General features: G+C 42.2%; 2 protein-coding genes across 15 annotated transcripts in view; one reads left to right on the top strand and one right to left on the bottom strand.

The window, feature by feature from the left end:
- ANKS1B (ankyrin repeat and sterile alpha motif domain containing 1B) overlaps window positions 1-15,153 on the bottom strand; it is a 999,563-nt gene extending 984,410 nt beyond the window's left edge. For all 14 annotated transcript variants that reach the window (XM_084796582.1, XM_084796560.1, XM_084796578.1 and 11 more), the window contains exon 1: window positions 15,002-15,153. In XM_084796582.1, coding sequence (XP_084652708.1) covers window positions 15,002-15,135 — 134 coding nt within the window. In that variant the 5' untranslated portion in view covers window positions 15,136-15,153. The remainder of the gene's footprint in view (window positions 1-15,001) is intronic.
- A 352-nt stretch (window positions 15,154-15,505) lies between these two features.
- Window positions 15,506-17,821, top strand: LOC311605778 (uncharacterized protein; the record flags this gene model as incomplete). Its single annotated transcript, XM_084796597.1, has 3 exons — window positions 15,506-15,885; window positions 16,240-16,324; window positions 17,239-17,821. The coding sequence occupies 3 exons, from the start codon at window positions 15,506-15,508 to the stop codon at window positions 17,302-17,304; spliced, it is 531 nt and encodes a 176-aa protein (XP_084652723.1). The 3' UTR covers window positions 17,305-17,821.
- Window positions 17,822-25,044: the final 7,223 nt, after the last annotated feature.

The following is a 25,044-nucleotide window of genomic DNA, read 5'->3' as shown; positions in this document are numbered from 1 at the left end:
CATCCTACTGCTACATACAGGAAGCATGCCAAATCAAGTATAAACATTAAACTCAGAATAAAAGGAATAGAAAAAGATTTTCCAAGCAAATGGACCTAAGAAACAAGCTGGTGTAGCAATTCTAATATCTAACAAAATAGACTTCATACCAAAGTTACTCAAAAGAGACTTCATACTCAAAGAAAAAATCAACCAATATGAGCTTTCAATTCTCAATATCTATGCCCCAAACACAATGGCACCCTAGTTTATAAAGAAAACACAGCTAAAGCTTAAATTCACACAAAGACCCTGACACAATGATATTGGAAGACTTTAATACCCCAGTTTCACCAATGGACATATCATCCAGACAAAAATTAAACAGAGAAATACCAGAACTAAAAGATGTTATGAACCAAATGGACATAATATATATCTACACAACATTTTACTCAAACTCAAACTCAAAAAAAAAGAAAGAAAAAACCGCAAACCTTCTTCTCAGCACCTCACACAACTGTCTCCAAAACTAACCACATATTCTATCACAAAGTAAGTCTTAACACATACAAAAGAATTAAAATAGCCTCTGCATCGTATCAGCCCACCATTGATTAAAGCTGAATTTCAACAACATGGAACGCATGGAAACTGAACAACTCTCTCCTGAATGAAAACTGGGTAAAGACAGACAGATAGACAGACAGAAAGAAAGAAATTAATGAATTAAAGACATTCTATAATTCAATGAAAATTAACACACAACATACCCAAATTTATGGGACACAATGAAAGAGGTGCTAAGTGGAAAGTTCATAACACTAAGTGTTTACATTACAGAAATAAATGTAGGGATCTCACATTAGCAACTTGACAACACAGGTGAAAGCTCTAGAACAAAAAGAAGCAAGCACGCCCATGAGGAATAAATGGCAGGAAATAACCAAACTGAGGGCAAAAAAAAATCAATAAAATAGAAATGAAGAGAATAACACAAAGAATTAATGAAACAGTTGGTTCTCCGGGAAAATTAACAAGATAGATAAACCCTTATCCAAACTAAAACCTAAAGACACAAAGATAGCATCCACGTTAACAAAATCAGAAACCAAAAGAAGGACATAACAAGAGATGCTGAGGAAATCCTAGAAGTTATTAGGTAATACTTTAAACACCTATGCTCTACAAAATTGGAGAATCTAAGAAAAATGGATAACTTTCTTGACAAATACCATTACCAAAGTGAGATAAAGATACAGATACAGATAAACAATTTAAATAGTCCTATAACCTCTGAGGAAATAGAAGCAGTCATTAAGTCTCCCAACAACAACAAAAGCCCAGGGTCACACAGTTTTAGCACAGAATTCTACGAGACCTTCAAAGAAGAGCTAATACCAATACTCCTCAAACTACTCCACAAAATAGTAACAGAAGGAACATTGCCAAACTTACTTCATGAGACCACGGTAACCCTAATACCTAAATCACACAAAGATTTAAAAAAGAAAAAGAATTGCAAACTAATTTTTCTCATGAACATAGATGCAAAAAATATTCAATAAAATTCTTGAAAACAGAATCTAAGAACACATCTAATACATCATTCACCTGGGCACATAGGCTCCACCCCAGGGATACAGGAACGGTTCAACATAGGAAAATTCACCAACATAATCCATGATATAAACCAACTGAAAGGAAAGAAAGCCACATGGTCATCTCATTAGATGCTAAAAAGGCCTTTGACAAAATCCAACACCCCTTCATGATAAATATCTTGAAGAGATTATGAATAAATGAAACATACTCAAACACAACAAAAGCGATTTACAGCAAGCTGATAGCCAACATCAAATTAAACAGAGAGAAATTCAAAGCAAGTCCAATAAAATTAGGACCAAGACACACACACACACTCTCTCTCTCTCTCTCTCTCTCTCTCTCTCTCTCTCTCTCTCTCTATCTATCTATCTATCTATCTCTGTGTGTGTGTATATATATATATATATATATATATACATACATATATATTCAATATAATATTTGATGTTATAGCAGGAACAACAATATAACTAATGGAAATCAAGGGGATACATATTGGAAAGGATGAAGTCAAAGTACTGCTATTCACAGATGGTATAATAATATACACAAGCAACCCAAAAAATATTCTAGCAGAGAGCTCCTACAGCTGATACACACCTTCAGAGAAGTGACTAGATATAGATCAACTCAAAAAAATCAGTAGCCCTCCTGTATACAAATGACAAATGAGCTGAGAATGAAATCAAAGAAACAACACCCTTCACAATAGCCACAAATACTGGTAATATAAAACATCCTGGGGTAACTCTAACCAAGCCAGTGAAAAACTTGAATGATAAAAAAATTCAACTCTTTGAGGAAAGAAACTGAAGAAGAGGTATCAGGAGATGGAAAGATCTCCCATGCCCACAGATCACTAAGGTCAACATCGTAAAAGCGGCCATTCTACAAAAAGCAATCTACACAATCAAAATCCCAACACGATTCTTCACACAGCTTCAAAGGACAGTACTCAACTTCATATGGAAAAATGAAAAGCTCAGAATAGCTAAGACAATCCCGAACAATACAAGAACTTCTGGAGGGATAACCATGCCTGATTTCAGCTTGTACTATAAAGTTACAGTAATAAAAACCACATGGTACTGGCATAAAAACAGCAGGCTAATCAGTGGAATCAAATCAAAGACCCAGACATGAATCCACACACCTATGGACACCAAATTTTTTATAAAGAAGCCAAAGATGCACAGTGGGGAAAAAAGAAAGCATCTTCAACAAATGGTCTAACTGGGTGTCTTAGAAAAATGCAAATAGATCCATATCTATCAACTGGAACAAAACTCAAGCCAAAGTGGAACAAAGACTCAACATAAAACCAGATACACTGATCTAAGAGAAGGTGTGGAATAGTGTTGAACACACTGGCACTAGAGACAACTTTCTGAACAGAACACAGTGAACTCAGACACTAATATCAACAATTAGTAAGTGGGACCTCATGAAACCGAAAGCCTTCTGTAAGATAAAAGACATCACCAATAGGACAAAACAGCAGGCTAAAGAATGGGAAAAGATTTTTCACCAACTCTACATCTGACAGAGGGCTAATATCCAAAAATTATATAAAGAGGGGCTGGAGAGACGGCTCAGAGGTTAAAAGCACTGGCTATTCTTCCAGAGGTCCTGAGTTCAATTCCCAGCAACCACATGGTGGCTCATAACCATCTATAATGTGATCGGATGCCCTCTTCTGGCATGCAGGCAGAATAGTGAATGAATGAGTAAATTAATTAATTTTAAAAATGTTTAAAGACCTCAAGAAAATAGACATCAACAAACAACTAATTCAATTAAAAGTTAACTAAACAGAGAATTCTCAACAGAGGAATCTCAAATGGCTGAGAAACACTTTTTAAAAATGTTCAACAATCCTTAGCCATCAAATAAATGCAAATCAAAATGACTCTGAGATTCTATCTTACAAGTGTCAGAATGGCTACAATCAAAAACTCAAGTGACAGCACATGCTGGTGAGGATGTGGAGCAAGCGGAACACTCCTCCACGGCTGGTGGGAGTGCAGGCTTACACAACCACTTTGGAAATCAATATGGCAGTCTCTCAGAAAATTGGGAACCCAACTATACACTACTCCTGGGCATATACCCAAAAGATGCTCCACCATGCCACAAGGACACTTGCTCAAGTATGTTCACAACAGCTTTTATTCATAATATCCAGAAACTGGAAGCAATCTAGATGCCCCTCAGTGAAGAACGGATTAAAAAATGCAATTCATGTACACCACGGAGTATTATTCGGCTGCCTAAAACAACAGCATCGTGAAATTTGCAGGTAAATAAATGGAACTAGGGAAAATAATCATCCTGAGTGAGATAACCAAGACCCAGAAAGACAAACATGGTATGTAATCACTTAAGTAAAGGATACTCGTGCTACAATCCACAAATGCTGAGAAGCTAAGTAGTAAGGGGGGATTAAAGGGGGGGTGGAATTGATCTCCCTGAGAAGGGGGAATAGATTTTGTGATTTTTGTGAGTTGATGGGGGAGTGTGAGTACTAGGAGACATGACTGGAAATGGGAGGGGCATTTGGGAGTCGATGCAGAAACCTACTGCAGTGGAAACTCCCTGAAGTCTCTTGAGAATAACTAGAGAAGACACCTAGGTAAGGGGCAATATGGCGCCTGAACTGGTCATCTTCTGTAACTAGACACAGCTTCCAGCAGTGAGAGTGGGACACCAACCCAGCCACAAAACCTTTGACCTACAACCTGTCCTGTGTAGAAGATGTGGTGGGGGTAAATAGTGGCACAGAACTCGTGGGAGTGGCCAACCAATGACTGGCCCAACTTGCAACCCATGCCCTCAGAGGGAGTCCACGCCTGACACTGCCTAGGTGACCAGGAACCAGAGGCCGGACACCCCAGAGATGCACGATAGAAGTAAATGTGACTGGGGGGAAATTTTTCAACGAAATTATCACTAAGGATATACTGCAATATTCACAGATTAGTGCCTAGCTCAATTGTCATTAGAGAAGTTTCATCCAGCAATTGATAGAAACAGAGGCACAGACTCACAACCAAACACTAGGAGGAGCCAGGGGATCACTGCAGAAGATGGGGTGGGGGAGGATTACAGGAAGCAGAGGGGTCAAGAACACCACAAGATCACAACCCGCAGAATCAAGTAAGCTGGACTAATAGGGGATTAAACAGACTGAAATGACGAGCATGGACCCTATACGGGTCAGAGCTAGGTCCTCTGCAAATATGCTGTGGCTGTGTAGCTGAGTCTTCTTGTGGGACTCCTAACAGTGGGAGTTGGGGTATCTTGGACTTTTTGTTTGTTTGTTTGTTTTTATATTTATTTATTTATTGTATATGAGTGCTTTATCTGCAGAAGAAGGCATCAGATCACATTATAGATGGTTTTGAGCCACCATGTGGTTGCTGGGAACCAAACTCAGGACCTCTGGAAGAGCAGGCAGAGCTCTTAACCACTGAGCCATCTCTCCAGCCCCTCATTTTTTTGTTTTTAGAGACAGGGTTTCTCTGTGTAGCCTTAGCTGTCCTGGACTCGCTCTGTAGACCAGGCTGGCATTGAACACAAAGAGATCCACCTGCCTCTGCCTCCTGAGTGCTGGGGTTAAAGGAGTGTGCCGCTACTACCCAGCCAGACACCTAATTAAAAGCCCAATACTTGTTCTTGGTTTTTTTGTTTTGTTTTGTTTTTTAAGATTTATTTATTGTATATAGATGAGTGCTTTATCTGCATGTACACCTGCAGGCCAGAAGAGGGCACCAGATCTCACTATAGATGGTTGTGAGTCACCATGTGGTTGCTGGGAATTGAACTCAGGACCTCTGGAAGAGCAGACAGTGCTCTTAACTACTGAGCCATCTCTCCAGCCCCAATGTCTTGTTCTTAATCTACTACTTACAACACAGCACAGCTCTACAACTCATGGTAGCCACTGCCTGTTTCCCTTCTGCTCTTGTTTACCGCTCTGTTGTGACCAGACACTGACCAAAAGCAACGGACCAACATACCATTTACAGTGCATCATAAAGGGAGGCCAAGTCAAGGACTGGAGGCAGGAAGCTGATACAGAAACTGCTGGAAGAACCTAGGAGGAACACAGCTTACTGGCTTGCTCACCATGGCTTTGCTGGGCTCGCTCTCTCATACAACCCAGAAGCACCTGCCCTAGGGTGGCCACACCCACAGTGTGCTGGGCCCTTCCACACCAACCCAATCAGGAAAAAAAAAAATGCACCATAGACATGCTCACAGGTGAGTCTAGTACACGCTAATAGGAAAGGGACAGTTGGAACAAACACTGTGACCAGGTTGAGTCTGCCTTAAGTAGAAGAGAATAGAAAGCATTTCTTTTTAAAGAGTAAAGATATTTGAGTAAGGCAGAGTATAGGAAACACGGCCTGAGGAACAGGAACACCAAGCAGGCAGCAAGGGCTGAAGCTGCCTGTCGAGGCCCAGAGCCATCAGCCAAGTCTTCATCTGCTTTAACCAAACAGTAGCCCAGTGCAGTGTAAGCACACTGTCTCTGTTCATGTACACGAAGAAAGAATGGCCCGCTTTAAACAAAGCTACCCTCACACCACAATCCAAATAACTACAGCTGAGTGAATCGATGTTCCAGTCATAGCTAGCTAGATGCATGAAGACACTACCACTTAATAAGAAAGCATATCGCATATGGAACAAGTTCAGAGACTATTACTTCTTTGGGCACTGTAACAGAATAAATTGAAGAAAACAAAGTGTATCCTTTAGCAGTTCTTTTTTTTTTTTTTTTTTTTTTCATTTTACCTCAAAGAATACATTTCAAAGCTTCATTTAACTTTACAAAAAAAACCTGAAAATGAAAATCCATTTGTTGGTATAAAAAGGAGCTGGGCAGTGGTGGTGCACACGCCTTTAATCTCAACATTCAGGAGGCAGAGGCAGGCGGATCGCTGTGAGTTCGAGGCCAGCCTGGTCTACAAAGTGAGTCCAGGACAGCCAAGGCTACACAGAGAAACACTGTCTCAAACAAACAAACAAAACAAAAAACAAGAAAGGAAGAAAGCTTGGTTCTAGGAAAAGTTCCTAGAGAACAATTACAGTCACTTCATTAGGTCTGCCTCCACCTGCCTGTGATATTTGCATGGTCTGGTCAACACACACATAACAGAAAACAGAATGCAGATCAGTCTGGTTTGTCCAAACATAAAATATTCTTTCATACGAGCATATGAGCAATCAAAATATGCTTAAACTGGAGACCAAGTTCACTAACGTCATAGATATTTTTCAGGTCTATAGGTTAAAACTAAGTCTTTTCTACTCCCTGCATTTACGTTATGGTCTGCTTCAATGTCTAAAATACACAGGCGTTTAGAAAGACTTTTCCCAAATTACCCCAAATGCAAAGTAAACTGTCTCAGTATACCTCCAACTAATAATTGTTTACTGTCACCTAAGAAGTTAGACTGCTAAAGTCAGCAGGCGCCCTGCAGTGCATCACTCAGTTCTCTCTGAGGGACTCAGCGTAGACTCCCTCCCACCCTCCTAGGAGATAAGAAACGACTGACTGTGCAAAGCAAAACTAGCCAGAGGCAGGGAATACAGGTAAACGGCCCTGGATTTGCTCCCTGGCATCACAAGAAAACAGAACTGAAAACAGGATGCCTAGCAGTCCCTGGGTCAGCTGTGCTAGCTCACTGCCAGGTATTACCCCCACTGTTTTAGAGAGGAAGCTCAAAAAATGCTGCTTCCTAGAGAAAGAGGTCAACACCAAACCTCCCTCCCCTCCTCTCCTCACCCCCATCACGCAGCTGGCACTGTTCACTCTGGCAGACACCGCTCCCTGAACAGAATGCTGCAATCACTGCCTGAAACATCATTACTATCTAAAATAGATAGCCCACTTGCAACTTGACTATTTTTATGGATACAATGTTTTCTAGAGGTCTGACTGCTCTATTTGGGACTTACCCCACTTAACAAATGCAGCTTCTCCAAGAGCAACTTTCTTACACCAGACCAGCAATAACCTAACTGCCCAAATAGTTGTGAAAATTACAGGGCTTTTCCTCTTCTATCTCTACTTGCCTCTTACCTCCTTGTACTTATCACCAAAAGCCTCGGAAGTTGAATCCTAAATTTTAGAAACTATAAGGTAACTGGTTGGTATGTCCTCGGTGGTCAGAAAATTGTTTCTTCCCACTTCTTATGGATTTACATGTTCACAGAGTGGGTCTTAAAAACTGGATCGTTTATGTTCAACAATAATTTATGAAATGCACTACACCTAACACTCAACTCTTTGAGGAATTTTTTTTAATCTAAGGAAAAATATTTAGAGTATGGTTAAGGATTATGCTGGTGTATTAAGTAGTGACTGTAGGCTCTTCTCCGCGATCAAAGGACTTCACTCACATGTGGTTGTTGGCTAGCTTTCCAGTGCCAGGCATGACTGCCTTCCTATTTGGAGTGGATCTTAAGCCCTATTAGAGAGCTGCTGGTTACTGCTAAGGTATATGTGCCACTACTGTAATCTCAGGGTCAATGTTGTGGCTTCTTTGGTGTCATAGCTGGGTAGGACTGTTGGTTGCTCCCCTCGTATGAAAGCATGCATGAAAACAAGTCCTGAGGGAGGAAGCATTCAGACCCGTTCCAGCTCAGGGGCCCCTGGACCCTCCATCCGAAGTGCATGGTATCTCCAGCAATAGGGGATGACCTTTCACCTCTGCGGGGCAACCAAGGGCAACAGCAATAGGATCTATGTTTTGGGAGTTTCTTGGACAACGATGACCAACAATTCAAAAGACGGCTTCTCATCCCCAGTGTTGGGAACTTTATACGGTGGTCTCTATTCTTGGAGGGAGCATTGTCAGCCCAAATAAGAAAAAAATGAATTTAAACTAAATATGTATATTTATATGCAGCCTTACATGTATTATTACAGTCTCGTTGACATGACTGCCGAAGCATGAGCTCAAGAAGGACAACAATAGATGTGTCAAAGTAGAAGCAGGAAGGCCTCCAACCTACACAAAAAACTACAGGTAACTAAGGGATGCTGAAATGGGAGACACTGTCTTCTCCAGGGAAGAGCACAGTGACTGGTTATCCAACACTAAATGGTCAACCCTGAAGACACACACATACACACACACACACAAGTAACATTATACAGACTAAATAAGCATGTTATATTTAGGAATATATATATATATATATATATATATATATATATATATATATATATATATGTAGTCATGTAAACAGCAATTAATGAAAAAGAGGCCATGAGTTTAAAAACCAGCAAGGACGATTTGCGGGGAGAGGGAAAGAAAGGGAGAACTGATGTACTTATATTGTAGTCTCAAATAAGAGAAAAAGAAAAATCAAATAAACCTAAGATATTAGCAAACCTTTACTGCTTCATTAAACCATAAATAACTTTCAATTAATATCAATGGAAAATTAGCATGCATTATAAATGAGAATTACTTTTGTTTAGAATAAAAGGCTGTATCAAAAAAATATTTTAAAGGTGTCTCAGCTGTTTAATCAAGCATGTAGGTTTTAGAAAAGCTGAATAGGGAAGGGGGCGGAGACTCAGCTTGAGAACTCTGGTGCGCTCAGAAAGAGGCTGCTGAAGAAATGAGACAGGTGGAAGATTTACTCTGCCAGAGAAAAAGCCAATGTCTCTCTCAGCTAAGTTGGAAGAGCAGGGGGCTAGGGTTCACCAGTGCCATCTTACGGTCTCACAGTATGAATCATAGACACCTTTAGACCTTAACAGTTCTCTGTTGTAGTTAAAAATGTCAACTATTTGGTTCCTCTTAACTTGTATTTTCCATCTTCCCTGTTGAGGATCGTTTTCAAGCTAAAGGAGACACACAAGTAAAGAGGATATATTAAAGTTCAAAACAGAGACAGATCATAAGAGACACTGCGCTGCTTTTAAAAGGTACAAATGCAGGCTACCAAGCCTTGTGGTCTGAGTTCAGTCCCCTAGCCCAGTGGTTCCCAATCCGCCTAATGCTGTGACCCTTTAATGCAGTTCCTCATGTTGCCGTGACCCCAACCATAAAATTATTTCTGTTGCTACTTCATAACTGTAATTTGCTACTGTTATGAGTTGTAATGTAAGTATTTGATATGCAGGGTAGTTGATTTGCAGTGCTTGTGAAAATGTCATTTGACACCCCCATGGAAGTCAAGACCCTCAGGTTGAGAGCCATTATGCTCACATGGTGCAAGGAAAGAAGTAACTCCGTCAAGTGGTCCTCCGGCCTCCACATGCAGACACACACATATGCACCATAAATAAATAAATAAATTTGTAAATATCTTAAGAAAAATAAGTGAGTGTTAGGAAGATTTAGATTCAAGTAGAAGTAATTTTAATCAAATTAGGAATCACCAACAGCTCACTCGCAGAAACAAGTATGCTAATTTTAATGGAATTTATACATCACAATATTCTTACTGGTATAACGGAGGTAAACAGCTGACTGACAGGTCTACTGAGTGGCTCCAAACGAGAAGAAATACCCACTGTAAAGACTGCCACCTTAAACTGCATGCCCTGAGATGAGGTACTTCGGGAATATTTTACGGTGTGTTGTTTTCCAGTTATAAAGTGTGTTTACGCACAGAAGAGGCAGAATGGTAAATTAACGTGCTGATAAGCAGACTCCAGCCTCATGCATGGGTTACACAAGTACAGGGTAAGGCAAGAGGAAATGTGATAAGAGTAACCGAAGTTTACACACCATTTTCACAAGTATCAGATGTGGGAATTACAACTCCACAGGTTGTTAAAAGGAAAAATACTTGGAAGTTTCATTGATTATACGAGCCAACACCACTTTCATGGCTCAGAAAATCTTGATCTATAGCAAGGTCTTAGCGCTATATTGAAATTATACACTGAGATCATTACAGTGGTAAAAAAAAATTCACTGTATCATATTTTAACAGATGTCATATATTCTCGCTACATAATCCATGAAAACACAAATAAAAAAATAAAAATAGCCCACAGTCCCATCGCTCAAAGATGAATGTATCTCCACTGTTGTGTCCCATATCTAGACAGATTAACGTACACTCTAAGTCTTTGCAGTTACTTTTTCTTATAAAAGTAGAATCAGGCTATGAATGCTTTTTCATAATCAGTTGGGTTTTTATGCATCATTGTATCAATTCCCATACCATCCCACACTGGCTGACGCCCAGTACATATTATTCATTTCTTAGCATTTTTAATCATATTTTAAAAGGTCATTTTGAAATTTGATAATATTCAAAGGACAGAAAAGGTGGTTTTAAAAATACGAAATTTTGAGTCTTAACACCTAAGCTCTATAGTCACAGACAGCAGCAGTTCTTCCACGACAAAAAGATCAGATTTATAAGAAAACAACACAGCTAAAGGCATGTCCCTGCAGAACTGTCTCGGCAGATAAATGCAGCTTTTTTTTGTATTGACCACACAGCCAACAAGCTGCTGGCAGTTACAGCAAAGTGGATTTTAGTTCAATTTAAAAAAAATAGAAAACTTTTTATGACCACAGCTATCAAAAAGTGGAATAGCACAGATGCCAGGTGCAGTCTGCCTATAATCCTGTGCTCAGGAGGCTGAGGCGGGAGGGTGCTGAGTTCAAGACCAGCCTGAGAAAGAACAAGATCCCACCTCCAAAAGTAGGACAGTAACAACAAAAGGGGCTGTCTCTTATTACTGCGAACATTAACAGCGCTTGAGATAAATAACTGGAAAGGCATTTTACAGAGGACACTCCTACACCATGGGAGAACTTAAACTAATGGCCTCTCTCTATTGGAAGATTCTGATTCCAGTGAAAAACTTACCATGACGGTAAGTTCTATTTTATTTATTTGTTTATTTACTTATTTTTTACTCCCAGTTTAGTGAATAAGGCCTGAAAAAATCGAGTCTCACAGTCTCACGGTGTGCTTCAGAGCCATGTGAGGAGCCCTAGCACCAATGATGAACACCAATGCATTGATTACACTTTACACACCTTCATCCTTCCCAAAACCCTAGGGATCAGCACCATCCCATCCCATTTCTACCTTACAGCGACGCTTAGCAGTGAGAACGGCTCTTTGTAGTAATTTGAGGGCATTCTTATGTCCACTGAAAACTGAGGTGTCACACACGCACACCTCCCCGTGGCACAGTCACAGCTCGTGCAGCAAGTCACAAGTGAACCAAAGTGTGCTCTGCACATTTTTTATCTCACTGGGGTCTCAAACAAGCTGTCAAGGGATATATTTTTTTTCCTTAGCAAACTGATTCTTACATGCAATCATTATTTGCAGCTAAAAAAAAATAAATAAGCAAAAGCCATTCATACGGTATTGTCTAAAGTGATCCCACACCTTAAACTTTGAAAACAAAATAAATTCGTGACTATGACTGAAGACTCAGTAAAGAAAACTTGAATCTCTGAGTGTCCAGTTCTTACCATTATTAATTGAGTGGCCTTGGACAAGGTATCAATTTTCCTATGTCTCCTTATTCTTTCATCTGTGCAATGAGCACAGCTTCTGGATGAGACAATGCAAGCATGTACCTCAGGGTCTGGTGTAGTTACTACGCTCCACAAGTACTAAAGCAAGCAGAAAAGACTGGCAAACCTACTGCACAATCTGCTCCAAAGTATTCAAGTATTGCAAAGTGCTTTGATGTTTGCCAGAGAAGAGCACAGTTCCCGTGACACGGTAAGTTTCTCGTTGATGAAAAAAAAATGTGTCTTCTTAGGAATTTCATATTATGCAAAAAGATCACCTAAATACAACTTTAACTCCCCGTCTCCTTTATTTTTTTAAGTTTATCTTTCATTTATTCACTTTACATCCCAATTGCAGCCCCCCCCATCTCTTCCCAGTCCCACCTTCCCTCCCTCCCTCTTTACCCCTCACCCCTTTCACTTAGTCCTCAGAAAGGGGGAAGCCTCCTCCCCTACCATCTGACCCCAGCCTATCAACTCTCATTTTCTTAAAAGACATGATTTGGTTTGGGGTTTTTTGTTTTGTTTTGTTGTTAACTTGGTGTGAGGCAGGTAAATGAAAGCCTGAAAGGTACTGGTTTTATTTGCGATTTTTAGGACTTGGTTGAAACTACTCTTATAAATACACCTTGTTTTTCCTGTGTGCTCCTGTGGAGCCACTAGGGCCACCCCTAACAAAACCAGTAGTTTCAAAACAAAACAAAGCAAAAAAGAAAAAAACAACAACAACAACTCATTACAGATGAACACTTCGCATCATGCTTTTGCTATTTAAGTGTTTACTGACATTAAATACTTAAAGTTTAAGCCCTAAAACTTGTCATCTATTTTTGTTTCAAAAATAACACAACTGAGAAAGGAGTATTCAAAAAATACCATTTGTCTCCACTACTGCCAATGAAATTAACTAAATTTCTCATTGCTAATGAAATCTTTATTGTTCCAAAGAAATTCATTTTTGAGGAACTTGTTTTATCATACAGCTGGAATAATTTTTATAACTAATGGGTGGATGCCTTTGCAAATACACTTAATTTCACTTATAATGTAAAACTGTGCCTAAAGGTCTTTTCTATAAACTATGTAGGTGCAATTATCAAAACTGTAGCCTAAAATATGCGTATTATCTACTTGTGTTTGAAAATGAAGGAAGATGCACAGAATGGTCATCATGTCTGAGGCTCACTGGTGGGGGGGGCGGGGCCTCTATAAATAATCATTGTTGTGCAATGAAGTACCATTCCATAGTGTCACTGTTACCTTGTATATACAACAATATATGGATTTTTCAATTCTGTTCATTTCACTGTAACATAACCTTTACCTTTCTCTTATAGCCAGTATTGTAATTAATTGCACTGTCTGACCATAACCTACAAGAACCTGTGTATATAACACAATGTTTTCATGCAAAAGTTTGTATCAGACACTTATCAAGATCAGCACAAGGGGTCAATGAGATGGTTCAGAGCAGCGGTTCTCAACCTGTGGGTAGTGACCCTTTTGGGGTGGGGAGGCTGACCCTTTCCTGGGGGCCACTTAAGACCATGAGAAAACACAGGTATTTACATTGCGATTCATAACAGTAATCAAGTTACAGTTATAAAGTAGCAACAAAAATAAATACTAAAAGCTCACAGCATTGGGAAGATTGAAACCCACTGGCTCAGAGGATAAAGGCGCTTGCTCTCAAACCTAAGAATCTGGGTACCACTAATCCACGTGGTAGAGGGGAGAGAGCAGACTCTCACAAGTTTTCTGATTTCTGCATTAGGCAGGCGGCATGCAGAGTGCACACACACACGCGCGCACACACACACACACATCCCACAACAAATAAATGTAATTCTTATAACTTTTTATAGAGTAATACAAAACACTTTTAAACAAGAAAATCATTTCAGCTTTAAAAAAAAATTAATCGCCATTGAATTGTCTACGAGATGCTTTAAGGTAAAGATATGAATGATGAAAGATGCTTCCAAAAATATACAGGACAAACTGAATAACCACGACTTGAGAATTAAAGAGCTTTCCTTGAATTTCATTTAGCGGATGCTCTTCAGTCTTCTCTCCTCCTAAGCAATTTCATTTGTTCGCTTCAACTTTTAATAGTTTCTCAAAATACGCAAATCAACCAGGCTATCTCTAGCTTATGTCTGCTAAATAAATACCTTGACTTTTTTAAATCACCTTCGAAAGATTCTTTGAACAATGTTCGTCTCGCTTGCAACACGTTAATATTAAAAGGCCTCTACTGGATTCCACACACACTTTGCCAAGCCGGACGTGACTGCCTGCACCCTGAGTTTCTCTCAGCTATATCTAGGAAACTGAAAGTACTGCTAACGCTGCCTAACCTGCCTCATCAAGTTTTTCACACTGTCCTGATTGACTGACATCCCCTTAGAAGGTTCACTGTCTTTGTTTTGTGGGATCATAACCCACTGCCGTTGCCTTCAGCACAAGAAAGTAGCAGAAAGCCTAGGAGGCTGTGGTAACAGCAAGCACCCAACACCTTCTTATTTAAATAGCCAAACGGTAGGAGTGGGGCTTTCAGGGCTGCAAATACAAACAGTAGTGGACATGCTGCGTCCCTTCTAGCAACACCAGTCCATGCACAAGTTCTGCACCGCAGCCCAGAGAAAAGTAGCTGATTGACGCATTGATGGAAAGCTATTTTCAAATTACTCAAAAGACTCTAAATCATCAGTCTGGCTGGGAGGCTCCTGCCTCTTCTCCACACACACGGTCTGTTTTCCTGCCTAATTTAAGAATGAACCGCTGACACCTCCAGGTGCAATACCCTGAGGAGAGAAACGTTCCCGTCACAACGCTAAGGTGGGAGGGGTGTGCAAAACAACCCACCCTCAGTGGGTGCCAGTTCTTACCTTAGCAGATTAGACAGGGGCAGAGGTCCGGATCCACCGCCCAGGATCCCTCCTTTCCTTCCGGAGAGGAGTTTCTCCACCAGAGCCACATTGCCAGTGCGAGCAGCTTCCAGCAGCTCCTGGTCCTTCCCCATAGTCTCTCACCGAGTCCCCCACGGAGTCCTATCCCCTGCTCTGGTCCTCTTCCCGGTCCACTCCTCAAAAGCCAGGGCCCTCCCCGCCCCACCCTAAAAGGATGCCAGGGCTTCAGCACGCTGAGATTCCCTGCAGCCCCGCGGTGGCGGGAGCAGCACGCCGTCTTCTTCCTACGGCGGGGCTTCTACAATGGGGAGCAGCAGCCCGTGTTTGGGCAGAGGGGCTGGCCGAACAGCGACGCGCCCCCACAGCCACTCCCCTGCATTCCCGAGGCCTCCTTCCCGCGGGTGGGGTGCGAGCGGGTAGGGACCCGGCCCGGGGCCCGGGAGCTGCTGAGGAGCAAGAGGAGGATGCCAAGCACTGGGGAGGATGCTAAGCTCAGAGAGCAGGATGCTCGGGCGCAGAGATGAGGGTGCCGAGCATCGAGAACACCGGGCGCTGAGGCTGCTGAGGAGCGAGTCCAGCGCGTCCTCCCCGGAGCTACAAGGGAACGAGCAGCAGCGGCCGCGGTGGCCCGTGCGACCGAGTGCCCAGCCTGGGTTCGCCTCTATTCCGCGCCCAGTGGGCTCAGCGATTACACCGGGGCGATGGCCGCGGCCCGCTGCTGGCAGAAGCGCAGCAGCAGGGATGGCTGCGGCCCGCACCGAGGCTGGGCTGTGCGGGCGAGCCGCAGCGGGTGCGACCGAGCGGAGGGCGGCGGCGGCGGCGGCTGAGAGGCTCGGCGCGCGGGGGGCGTGTGCACGCGGCAGGTGCGGCCCAGGGCCGTCCGTGGGGCGGGGGCGGGAGGAGGGCAGCTCGTGCCAGTGGGCGGGGCCCTCCCTGCTCCCTCTTATGCGCCCTCCCTGCTATCCACCCTCCGTCCCCGCTCTTTGCTCCCTCTCCCTCCTCTTGTCGTCTCCCCTCCCTCCCTTCTGCTCACTTCTCCCGTCTCCTCGGAAGAGGTTTAACTGTGTGAGTACTGGAGATCACCCCGCAGGCTGCTGAGGCGCCTTCTCTGCCTGGAGCCCAGAGTCTGTAACCATACTTGAGACAAATCTTCCACTAGGAGGTGATGGAGAACCCGATACTAGAACAAGGCGCTTTTGCTGCTGCTTCTGTCCCAGGCCAGGTGACTTGAAGGATATTTCATCTTCTTGCTTTACCTCTGGTGAGAGTAGAAGATACTCGCCCTTGGAAGAGACTGAAGAGGTTTGTTTCAGCCTCGTCTCTGAGCCACTGAATGGCTTGAGACTTTTGCAGTTTTGCAGGGTTTTTTAATCAGTGTGAATTTTACTTGGGCTTTGGAGATCTGCTGACTTGTACAAATATCGGAAAAAAGGGCTCTCATTGGAAATTCCTCCACACCCACACTAGGAAGAATATAACCGGGCATGGATGAGAGAGAGAGCTGCTTTGATTTGCACGTATCATCAGCAGTTCATTGTGTGGGGCTGGCTTGATTTTGTTGCATGTTTTCCTTGCTCGTGGTAAAGAATGCAAGCTTATTTTCTTTTGAAACGTCCTGTGCCGGCTTGTGGTCAGTTGGTAGGAAAGGATGTGATAGGCGCTTTGCTTACAACAACCCAATGAACTGGCTGCTATTACTATATATATTGCTTTAGAACTAAAGTAGAGGTCTAGAAAAATGATAGATGGTGGATGATAGACAAACAGACAGAGGATTTATTGGTCTTGTGGAGAACCAGAGTACAGTTCCTGGCACTCATATCAAATGACTGACAACTTAGTGTAACTCCCGCTCCAGGGAACCCAATTCCTCTGGCATCCACAGGCCCTGCGCTTACGTACACATACCCAAAGGCACACAAGCGCGCATGCGTGCACACTCACACACACACACACACACACACACACACACACACACACACACACACACCTACATACAATTAAAATAAATGTTTAAAATAAGTAATAACTGGGAATTTTTTTTTAAAGATCTGGAACTGGCTTAATCCAGATCCCAACTTTAACCCTCACTGAGCAACAAATTACATAGAGGGTAATTCTTATAGACATTTGATGAGCAGTCACCACGGGGCCAGAAGCCATATGTACTAATTCCTTTCTACACTTCTGTTTCAATGCTCACACACTTTCTGTAGACTGTGAGACTGTCATCTGTGCATTTCACTTTCCTGTGGGAGCAGAGGAACATCTTCTACCCTTAATGTACACGTGAGGACACTGAGGAGCTCAAAGGCACGCAGGTGGAAAGAAGGCTAGACAAACCCAGGACTGTCTGCTATCTAAGCCAAGGCTATGAGTAAACACCAGGAAAACTCAAAAGCCACTCAGAAATATAAAATAAAGTGTTTTTCTGTAGCTCAGTATTCTAAGACTTCATTTCAGTGGCTAGGGGTATTAGGTAAATTTGTAGCTTCACCTTGCAGGGTTCCCAGAGGGCATACATTTTGGACAAGTGTGATGTTTTGGTTTTTGCTTTTCATTTTAAAATCTATTTTAATGAGAAGATGATATATGGCCCCTGACATAATGGGCCCAGCAGAACAGTTCCTGAAATAAGAAATGAGTAGCCACAAATTCATTTTGAAAATAGCGTGGGAAAACCCTTTTGCTTCTTTGCTACTGTTGCCACCTAAGTGAAACAAACCTTTCCCAGCACAGCCTGTAAGTATTGAAATGAGCAAAACTAAAATATCAGCCACTAATTGAATCATAGATGAGTTAGTGACTGGGGGCTCCTGAGTTGGTCTTATCAAAACCATGCAACTTCTCGGGAGCAGGGGTGGGGGGGCGGTCACTGGGAGGGGCCATTAAAAGTGATTTACTCTGAGGGTCAGTAGTTACAGACACTCTACTGACATATGATATTCAGAGGCAGTTTTTCTCCTCTACACATTTTACTCTACTTAGTTCCTAGCTTCCTACTAAAAGAGGATAAAGGCTTTCACTGCATGAGAATAAACATGCAAATTAAAAGTAAAAACATTATTTCAAAAAAGCTGAAGAAGGTAAATATAGAGACTTGCTTTAGGTATCCAGATTCCATCATACATGTTTGCATCTGTGAGTGGTAGAAAGGACCATTAACTCTTAGGAGCCAACTAGACAACCCAGATCTCAGCTTGTTAGGTGAAAGTTTGAAGTTCATCTCTACTGGGCTTCCCAGCCCTTACATTGTATTCCTGCGGGGAAATAAGGAGGCACTCATTTTATCTTGATTACAGACTAGGAGGCAGATGGAACTCCCTGGAAAAACAAGACCAAAGCAAAACAAAAACAAAACCAAAAAAAAAAAATTGTATCCCTCACTTCTTTTAAATCCCTTATTCTAAATTATAGTATACACAAATGTAATTATAAATAGTTGTGGCAAGTCAAGAGGAGAGAGATGGGGGGGAGGGAGAGAGAGGAGGGAAGGAGAGAATACTCTTCTTAGGGTGAATAAATGAGTATAGTTGAAAATAAAAATGGGAAGAAAGACAAAGCAAGTATGCATGTATTTCCAAGTACACATTTACAAAATGTTTAATAAGTAAAACTTTTGAAAACATAAAGACATTGAAGGGTCTTGAACCGGACTCTGTTTGCAGTGAGGGAAAGGAAAAAATAATGCCTTAAAATGTAGAGTCACCAGCTAAAGCTCCGGTTCTCAACCTTTCTAATGTTGCGACCTTTTAATATAGTTCCTCCTGTTGTAGTAACCCACAACCATAAAATTATTTTCTACTTCATAACTTGTAATTTTGCCACTGTTATACATCGTGATGTAAATATTGGTGTTCTCTGATGGTCTTAGGGGGCCCCTGTGAAAGTGTCATTTGACCATCACCCCCCCCCCAGAGGGGTCATGACCCACAAGTTAAGAACCACTAAACTAAGGTGTGATGATTTGAATGAGAAATGGCCCCCATAGGCTCCTGTGTTTTAACACCAGTTAGTGGCGTTGTTTAGAAAAGTTATGGAACCTTTAAAAGGTGGAGTCTTGCTGGAGGAAGTACATCATTGGAGGTGGGCTTTGAGCTTTATAGCCTGACCTCGCTTCCTTTTCTCCACCCCCCTCCCCCTCTCTCACCTTTCCCTCCCTCCGTATCCTTCCCCCCTCCCCCCCCCCACCCCCTTCCTATGTGTGGATGAAATGTGATCTGTCTACTTCCCGACTGCCAGACCAGTCACATGTTCCTGCTGCCCTGCCTTCCCTGTCATCATGGGCTGGCTATAGCTCTTCTGGAACTTTAAACTAAAATAAATGCTTTTCTCCCCTAACTTGCTCTTTGTCATAGTATTTTACCGCTGAGACAGAAAGGTACCTGATATATAAATGAAGCTCATTTAACACTGTAAGTTAGATGAGGCGGGGAAATGCCCCTATCTCTCATTTTAGGCCTATCGCTGAGGGGTGGATGCGAACAAATAAATCCTAATTATACTAGAACCCTGAGTAAATGATCAGGGTTTTTCTTCCCACGTTATATTTAATGCCTCCCCATATCCCCCTGTCCCAAAACGTGTCCCTCACTATCTTTTTGATGGGCCCCAAAGTACAGTAATTTTGTGCACGCTTTATTAAAACTTCCAGCCCGTGAGCACTGAAGACCATGAGAACGTCACTCGATCATCTCCAAATACAAGAAAGCAAATGAGTGTGTCATTTGCATGTCCTTGCTGTCTGAGGTGTTGAATAGTGTACAAAGTATAGAGATCTCTACTACAGTCAGACGAGTAATGAAACTAGGGCCTCTCTCCCTGGAAACGTGGATTGTAGCTCAATTTTTTTAACCAATATATTTTATTATACCTTATTAACCGAGCATACACCATTATATCCCAACTAACCAAAACAACAGTAAAAGAGGATTAACGGACACAATAACAAAAACATATGGATATCAGTTCTTAGGAACAATTCTCCTGGCGTAATCAGCAGGATTTCTTCTGCTGGAACCTGGAGTAACCAGAACCCGGAACCTCAGCAGGAGCCGGAGCCCCGAAGCCTTACCTTGTGTGGTTCTCTCTAGGAGCGTCTGGAAGTGGAGCAACGAAAAGCCAAAATTATCCCAAGTCTCCAAAAGCCCCGCCCCCAGTTCTGGGCTCATTTATATATCTCCTCCCCGAGTCTGGTCACAGGATCTTTTCAGGCGGCAACAATCAAGCTCCCGCACGAGGTGGTTGGTCTTCTAGTGAATTAACCTCACCGGTTCTCTCACGAGACCATTGCAATCCCACACTTGGGAAACAGTACCCCATGTGTGACCCCCACATCTACCCACTCAAAGTGTAGTATAGACTACAAACTACTTGTGACATTGAGAAGTCTCTCAAATTCCAATGGCTTTTCCCCCATCTCTTTTTATTTTTCTACTGAGAAGCTGGGTATAGTGGTCCATACCAGTAATCCCAATAATCCAGAGGCAGAGGTCAAGGATCTCTAAGGTTGAGGATGGCCTGGTCTACGGAGTGAGTTCCAGGACAGCGAGGCCTACACAGATGATTCTACTGAAGGAATGGCAGGTACACCTTGTAGTGGATATAAACATATTTTTGTTTTGATCCCAAGTGTGGGATGTGAAACTGCCTCATGTGAGGGTGTGTGACATTTGTCCACTAGAAAGGAAACTGCCTCATGTGGGGGCATGGTCTTTGCCAGTTGAAAAACAGCATACACAGACTATAGAAGAATATAGATGGCCCAAAACCAAACAAAAACAAAAACAAAAAACAAGAAAAGAATCTATCCTTTTTCCTTCACTTGGCTGCTCACCACTGTACTTTGAGATGCTCTGAGAGAGAGAGAGAGAGAGAGAGAGAGAGAGAGAGAGAGAGAGAGAGAGAGAGAGAGAGAGAATCCAGAGAAAACTTCGAAGAGGACACGTTTGGTCCATGCTGTTGCTCCTGCTGCTGGTTGTCCGTGCTGTGTTGCTGGCTGACTATCCTGATGATGAACTGAGGAACTGAGTCTAAAAAGAGCTACCTCTCCTGTCCCTACTAACTGTCTTTCTCTCCTATCTAGGGTAGGTCGGTTGGAAGTGAGGTAGAGGCATTAAAGAACCCCCAAATAAAGTAGGTTTTAAAAGATCAAAGCCCACAAGATCTGACAGCATATTACACAGTTCCTCAGAGAAGCAGTTAAGAAGATTGGAGAAAATGTAATTTAATCTGGGCATCTGATCACTCTTAGACACTAATCCCAGCCTTCTTTCTTTAATCCTATCATCTACTCAATAATGAGATCTGTGCAGTCTCTGTCATACTCCTCAGCTCTGCCATTGTACCCTAAAAGTATCTGTAGGAGATGCTTAAATGAGTGTGGTTGTAATCTAGTAAAAATTTTTCTTTATGTACACTGAAACGCGAAGTCTACATCAATTTCATTGATTACAAAAATATGTTTTTTTAACTGCTTAAGGATGCAGAAACCAGACTGGAGAGATGACTTAGTGGTTAAAAACACTTGCCATTCTTCCTAAGGACCCAACTTCTAGTCCTGGTACCCACACGGCAGATTACAGCTATCTGTAACTCTACTCCCAAAGGATTCACCAGTGTCTTGTGGCCTTCACGGGCACTGCACACATGTGATACACAGACATACATTCAGGCAAAGCACCCATACACTTAAAAACAATGTTAATCATAAAAAAATGTCTTAGTCTTTGGCTATATAGGCTGCCAGTGGAATTTACCCACGTACTATATAATCTACAGATTTAGTAATGACTTGATCTAAAGCCTTGCTAGAGTAATACATTTTCATTTGGCTTGATTGCTTGTATGTGGGAGTATAGAGAAGAAGCTGAATAAATTGCCCCTTGAAGTCATCTCTCCCACCCCAGCCTAGGCAGATAGGAACTCTCTCCATCAGCAAATCCTAATTCCCGTATCCCTGGGAATGGCTCTCAGATCTCTATCATTGTGATTTTACAATGACTTTTTGTTTTGGTTTTTGTTTTTTGAGACAGGGTCTCTCTGTGTAGCCTTGGCTGTCCTGAACTCATTTTGTAGACCAGGCTGGCCTCGAACTCATAGCGATCCGCCTGCCTCTGCCTCCCAAGTGCTGGGATTAAAGGTGTGCGCCACCACGCCTAGCCTACAATGCCTTTAAAAAAAAAAAATACTCTCCTATGTCCTCCTTTGCCACAATTACAGCAAGCATCTTGAAATAGGGGCCCTGCCAAGCCATAATTCAACTTATGGTGAGAAAGATGATGCCTTGTATCATTGTACCATTGACCAAAGACAAGGGTCCCCACAGGACTGAGATCCCAGCCTCTTGGGAGTGGATAGCAGCTGGTCAGTGCTGGTGTCTGAGAGGGAAAGTAGTAACCGTGGATTAGCTGCAGCATCTGAAATAAATTACCACTGCCAGGTTGAGAGAATACAACATAACCAGGGGGCAAAACCGTGATGACGATATGCAAAACTTTGAAACACAGTACCACCATTCATCACATAACAGTCTCCTTCCAATCAAAGCTTCCGTGTGCGCAGTGGTGGTCTCGTGGGCTCACATTGCCCACTAACGTAGCTACTACAGTCGGTGTAGGCATGCCACATGATGGTTATGCAACAGCAAAATTGCCTACCTATGCATGTCCCAGAATGCATCCCTGACATTAAGCAACACATGACTGTATTTGGGAATAGGTATAAAGCTAAGAGGCAGTTGTATAATAATTGACGGAGCTGACCCCCTGGAGGCTAGTTTCAGCTCTTCATGCAGTCATCCCTAATTTCACAGCCAGAGTTTCCATCCCCAGCTTCCGACTGTTCCTAACTTTGTATTTCCACTCCTGTCATTGCCAGCACTTTCGGATTCTACTCCCTTCGCTGAGGCAGAGCCCTCCCTTACCCCTTACTAGTTCCAATGGAAAATCTAATCATTTTTTAAAAAAACTTGGAGAGTGACACTTTTTCTTACAGAATCTCACCAAGCACCTGAAAAAAAAAAACCATTTATATTTCTTTTTATTCAGCACTCTCTTCATCACACTCTGATACTGCCCAGAGGCTCTTGGGCCCAGAAATTCACACTGCCCAAAAGGGACCCTTGAAAACTGTGATCCAGGGCTCCAATTATAGCCCAACACGTTCCAGCTGTTTCCTGATCTTGACTGGCCTTCCTTCCCTCCTTCCTCCCTTCCTCCCTTCCTGGTTTATTTGTTTGTGACAAAATCTCAATGTGCAGTCCAGGATACCTCAAAATCCCAATCTCCCCTCCTCAGCCTCCCAAGTGCTAGAATTATAGGGTTACACCACTGTGCTTAATTCCCCCCTATGGTTTGATTGGTTTCCATGTTAACAGGCTGCATCTGATGGTAATTGCCTCCAGAGGCAAGGGCAGGAAGACTGCCACAGGTTCAAGAACAGCCTGGACCAAGCACTGTGAACCAGCCCCACTGAGCCCATCAAGGGTGGAGAGCTGTATAGCAGACCACAGCAGCACCCCAAGATGAGGAAGCCAGATGGCTCACGGAAAACGGCTGTGAATTAAAAAGAGCGAAATAAGTTAACACTTCCCACTTGCGCTGCTCCTTTTTTGAGGGAACAATATAAGCTCTCTTCATGCTATATGGGACTAACCTAAAACACACACACACACACACACACACACACACACACACACACACACACACACACACAAAGAGAGAGAAAAATATAAGGCTTGAAACGAAAAAAAAAAAGCTTTCTAGTCTCTTTCATAATTTGTGTCTTTTTTCTGCATTTTCTGCATTTTTTCTATTTTCTGCATTATCACCTGCTATTACACTTTCTTGGTCTTTCCCGGTGTACTACTATACCTGAACTTACATTTGTTTGCCTATCAACATGTGTGCATACATTGTGTTTAGAGTCTGCATATGAGGAAGAGTGTGTGGGATTTTCTTTCTCTTTCTTTCTTTTTTCTTTCTTTCTTTCTTTCTTTCTTTCTTTCTTTCTTTCTTTCTTTCTTTCTGTGTTTGGTGATCCAACTTAATATTATATGTTCTATGTCCATCCTGGGTCTTTAAATAACTTCACTTCCTCTTTTCTCCATCCCAAACTGTGGAAATGCATTTGCTGATTTGACTGGTGAACTTCCATAAATCCCCGGCGCTCTGCTCACATCTCTTCATTATTATTTCATTTGCTCTTTAAAACTTGATACTTTGCAGAAATCTGTCTTCAAGTGCTCTTACTTAGTCTTCCTCCTCTCTGTAGCTGTTAAGCACCTTCTATGATTTTTTTTCCGGTTTAGCTGTTATATGTTTTCTGTACCAGAACTTCTGTTTATTTTTTATTTAATAAATTCTGTTCTTTCTTGACATTAATTCTGACAATACATCATTTTCCTGGTTCCTTTTGTGAATATTTCTTTTTTGTTATTTGAGTATATTTAAGACGGTGTTTTGAAGCCTTTACTAAGTTTGATACTTACGTTTCTGTAGGGACAGAGTCCAAGAGGTTTCCTTTCTTTAAATGGATTGTGTGTTTTGTCAAAACGCCTTGTGTTTTGTCAAAAATTAGGCATCTGGGGGAAAAAAGAAAAAGACAGAAAACACAGCCATAGCCACTTCATGTAGTCTTGGAAGACTGTCTCTAATTGGGGAAGCCACCCACTAATTAAAATAACATCGAGGCCAGCACTCAGGAGGCAGAGGCAGGAGGATCAATGTGAGTTCAAGTCCAGCCTGGCCTACAAAGGAAGTCCAGGACAGCCACGGCTACACAGAGAAACCCTGTCTCGAAAACCCAATAATAAATAAATAAATAAATAAATATAAAAATAGACATTCATAGTCCTCTCAGGCCTTTTCTGGGCACACATTCTCTCTCTCTGTCTGTCTGTCTGTCTCTCTCTCTCTGTCTCTGTCTGTCTCTGTCTGTCTCTGTCTGTCTCTGTCTGTCTCTGTCTCTGTCTCTGTCTCTCTCTCTCTCTCTCTCTCTCTCTCTCTCTCTCTCTCTCTCTC

The sequence above is a fragment of the Acomys minous genome, assembly GCF_964271855.1.
Source record: "Acomys minous genome assembly, chromosome: 9".
NCBI lineage: Eukaryota > Metazoa > Chordata > Mammalia > Rodentia > Muridae > Acomys > Acomys minous.
The sequence above is the reverse complement of the archived record's forward strand: the minus strand, read 5'-3'. Positions and strand labels throughout refer to the sequence as shown.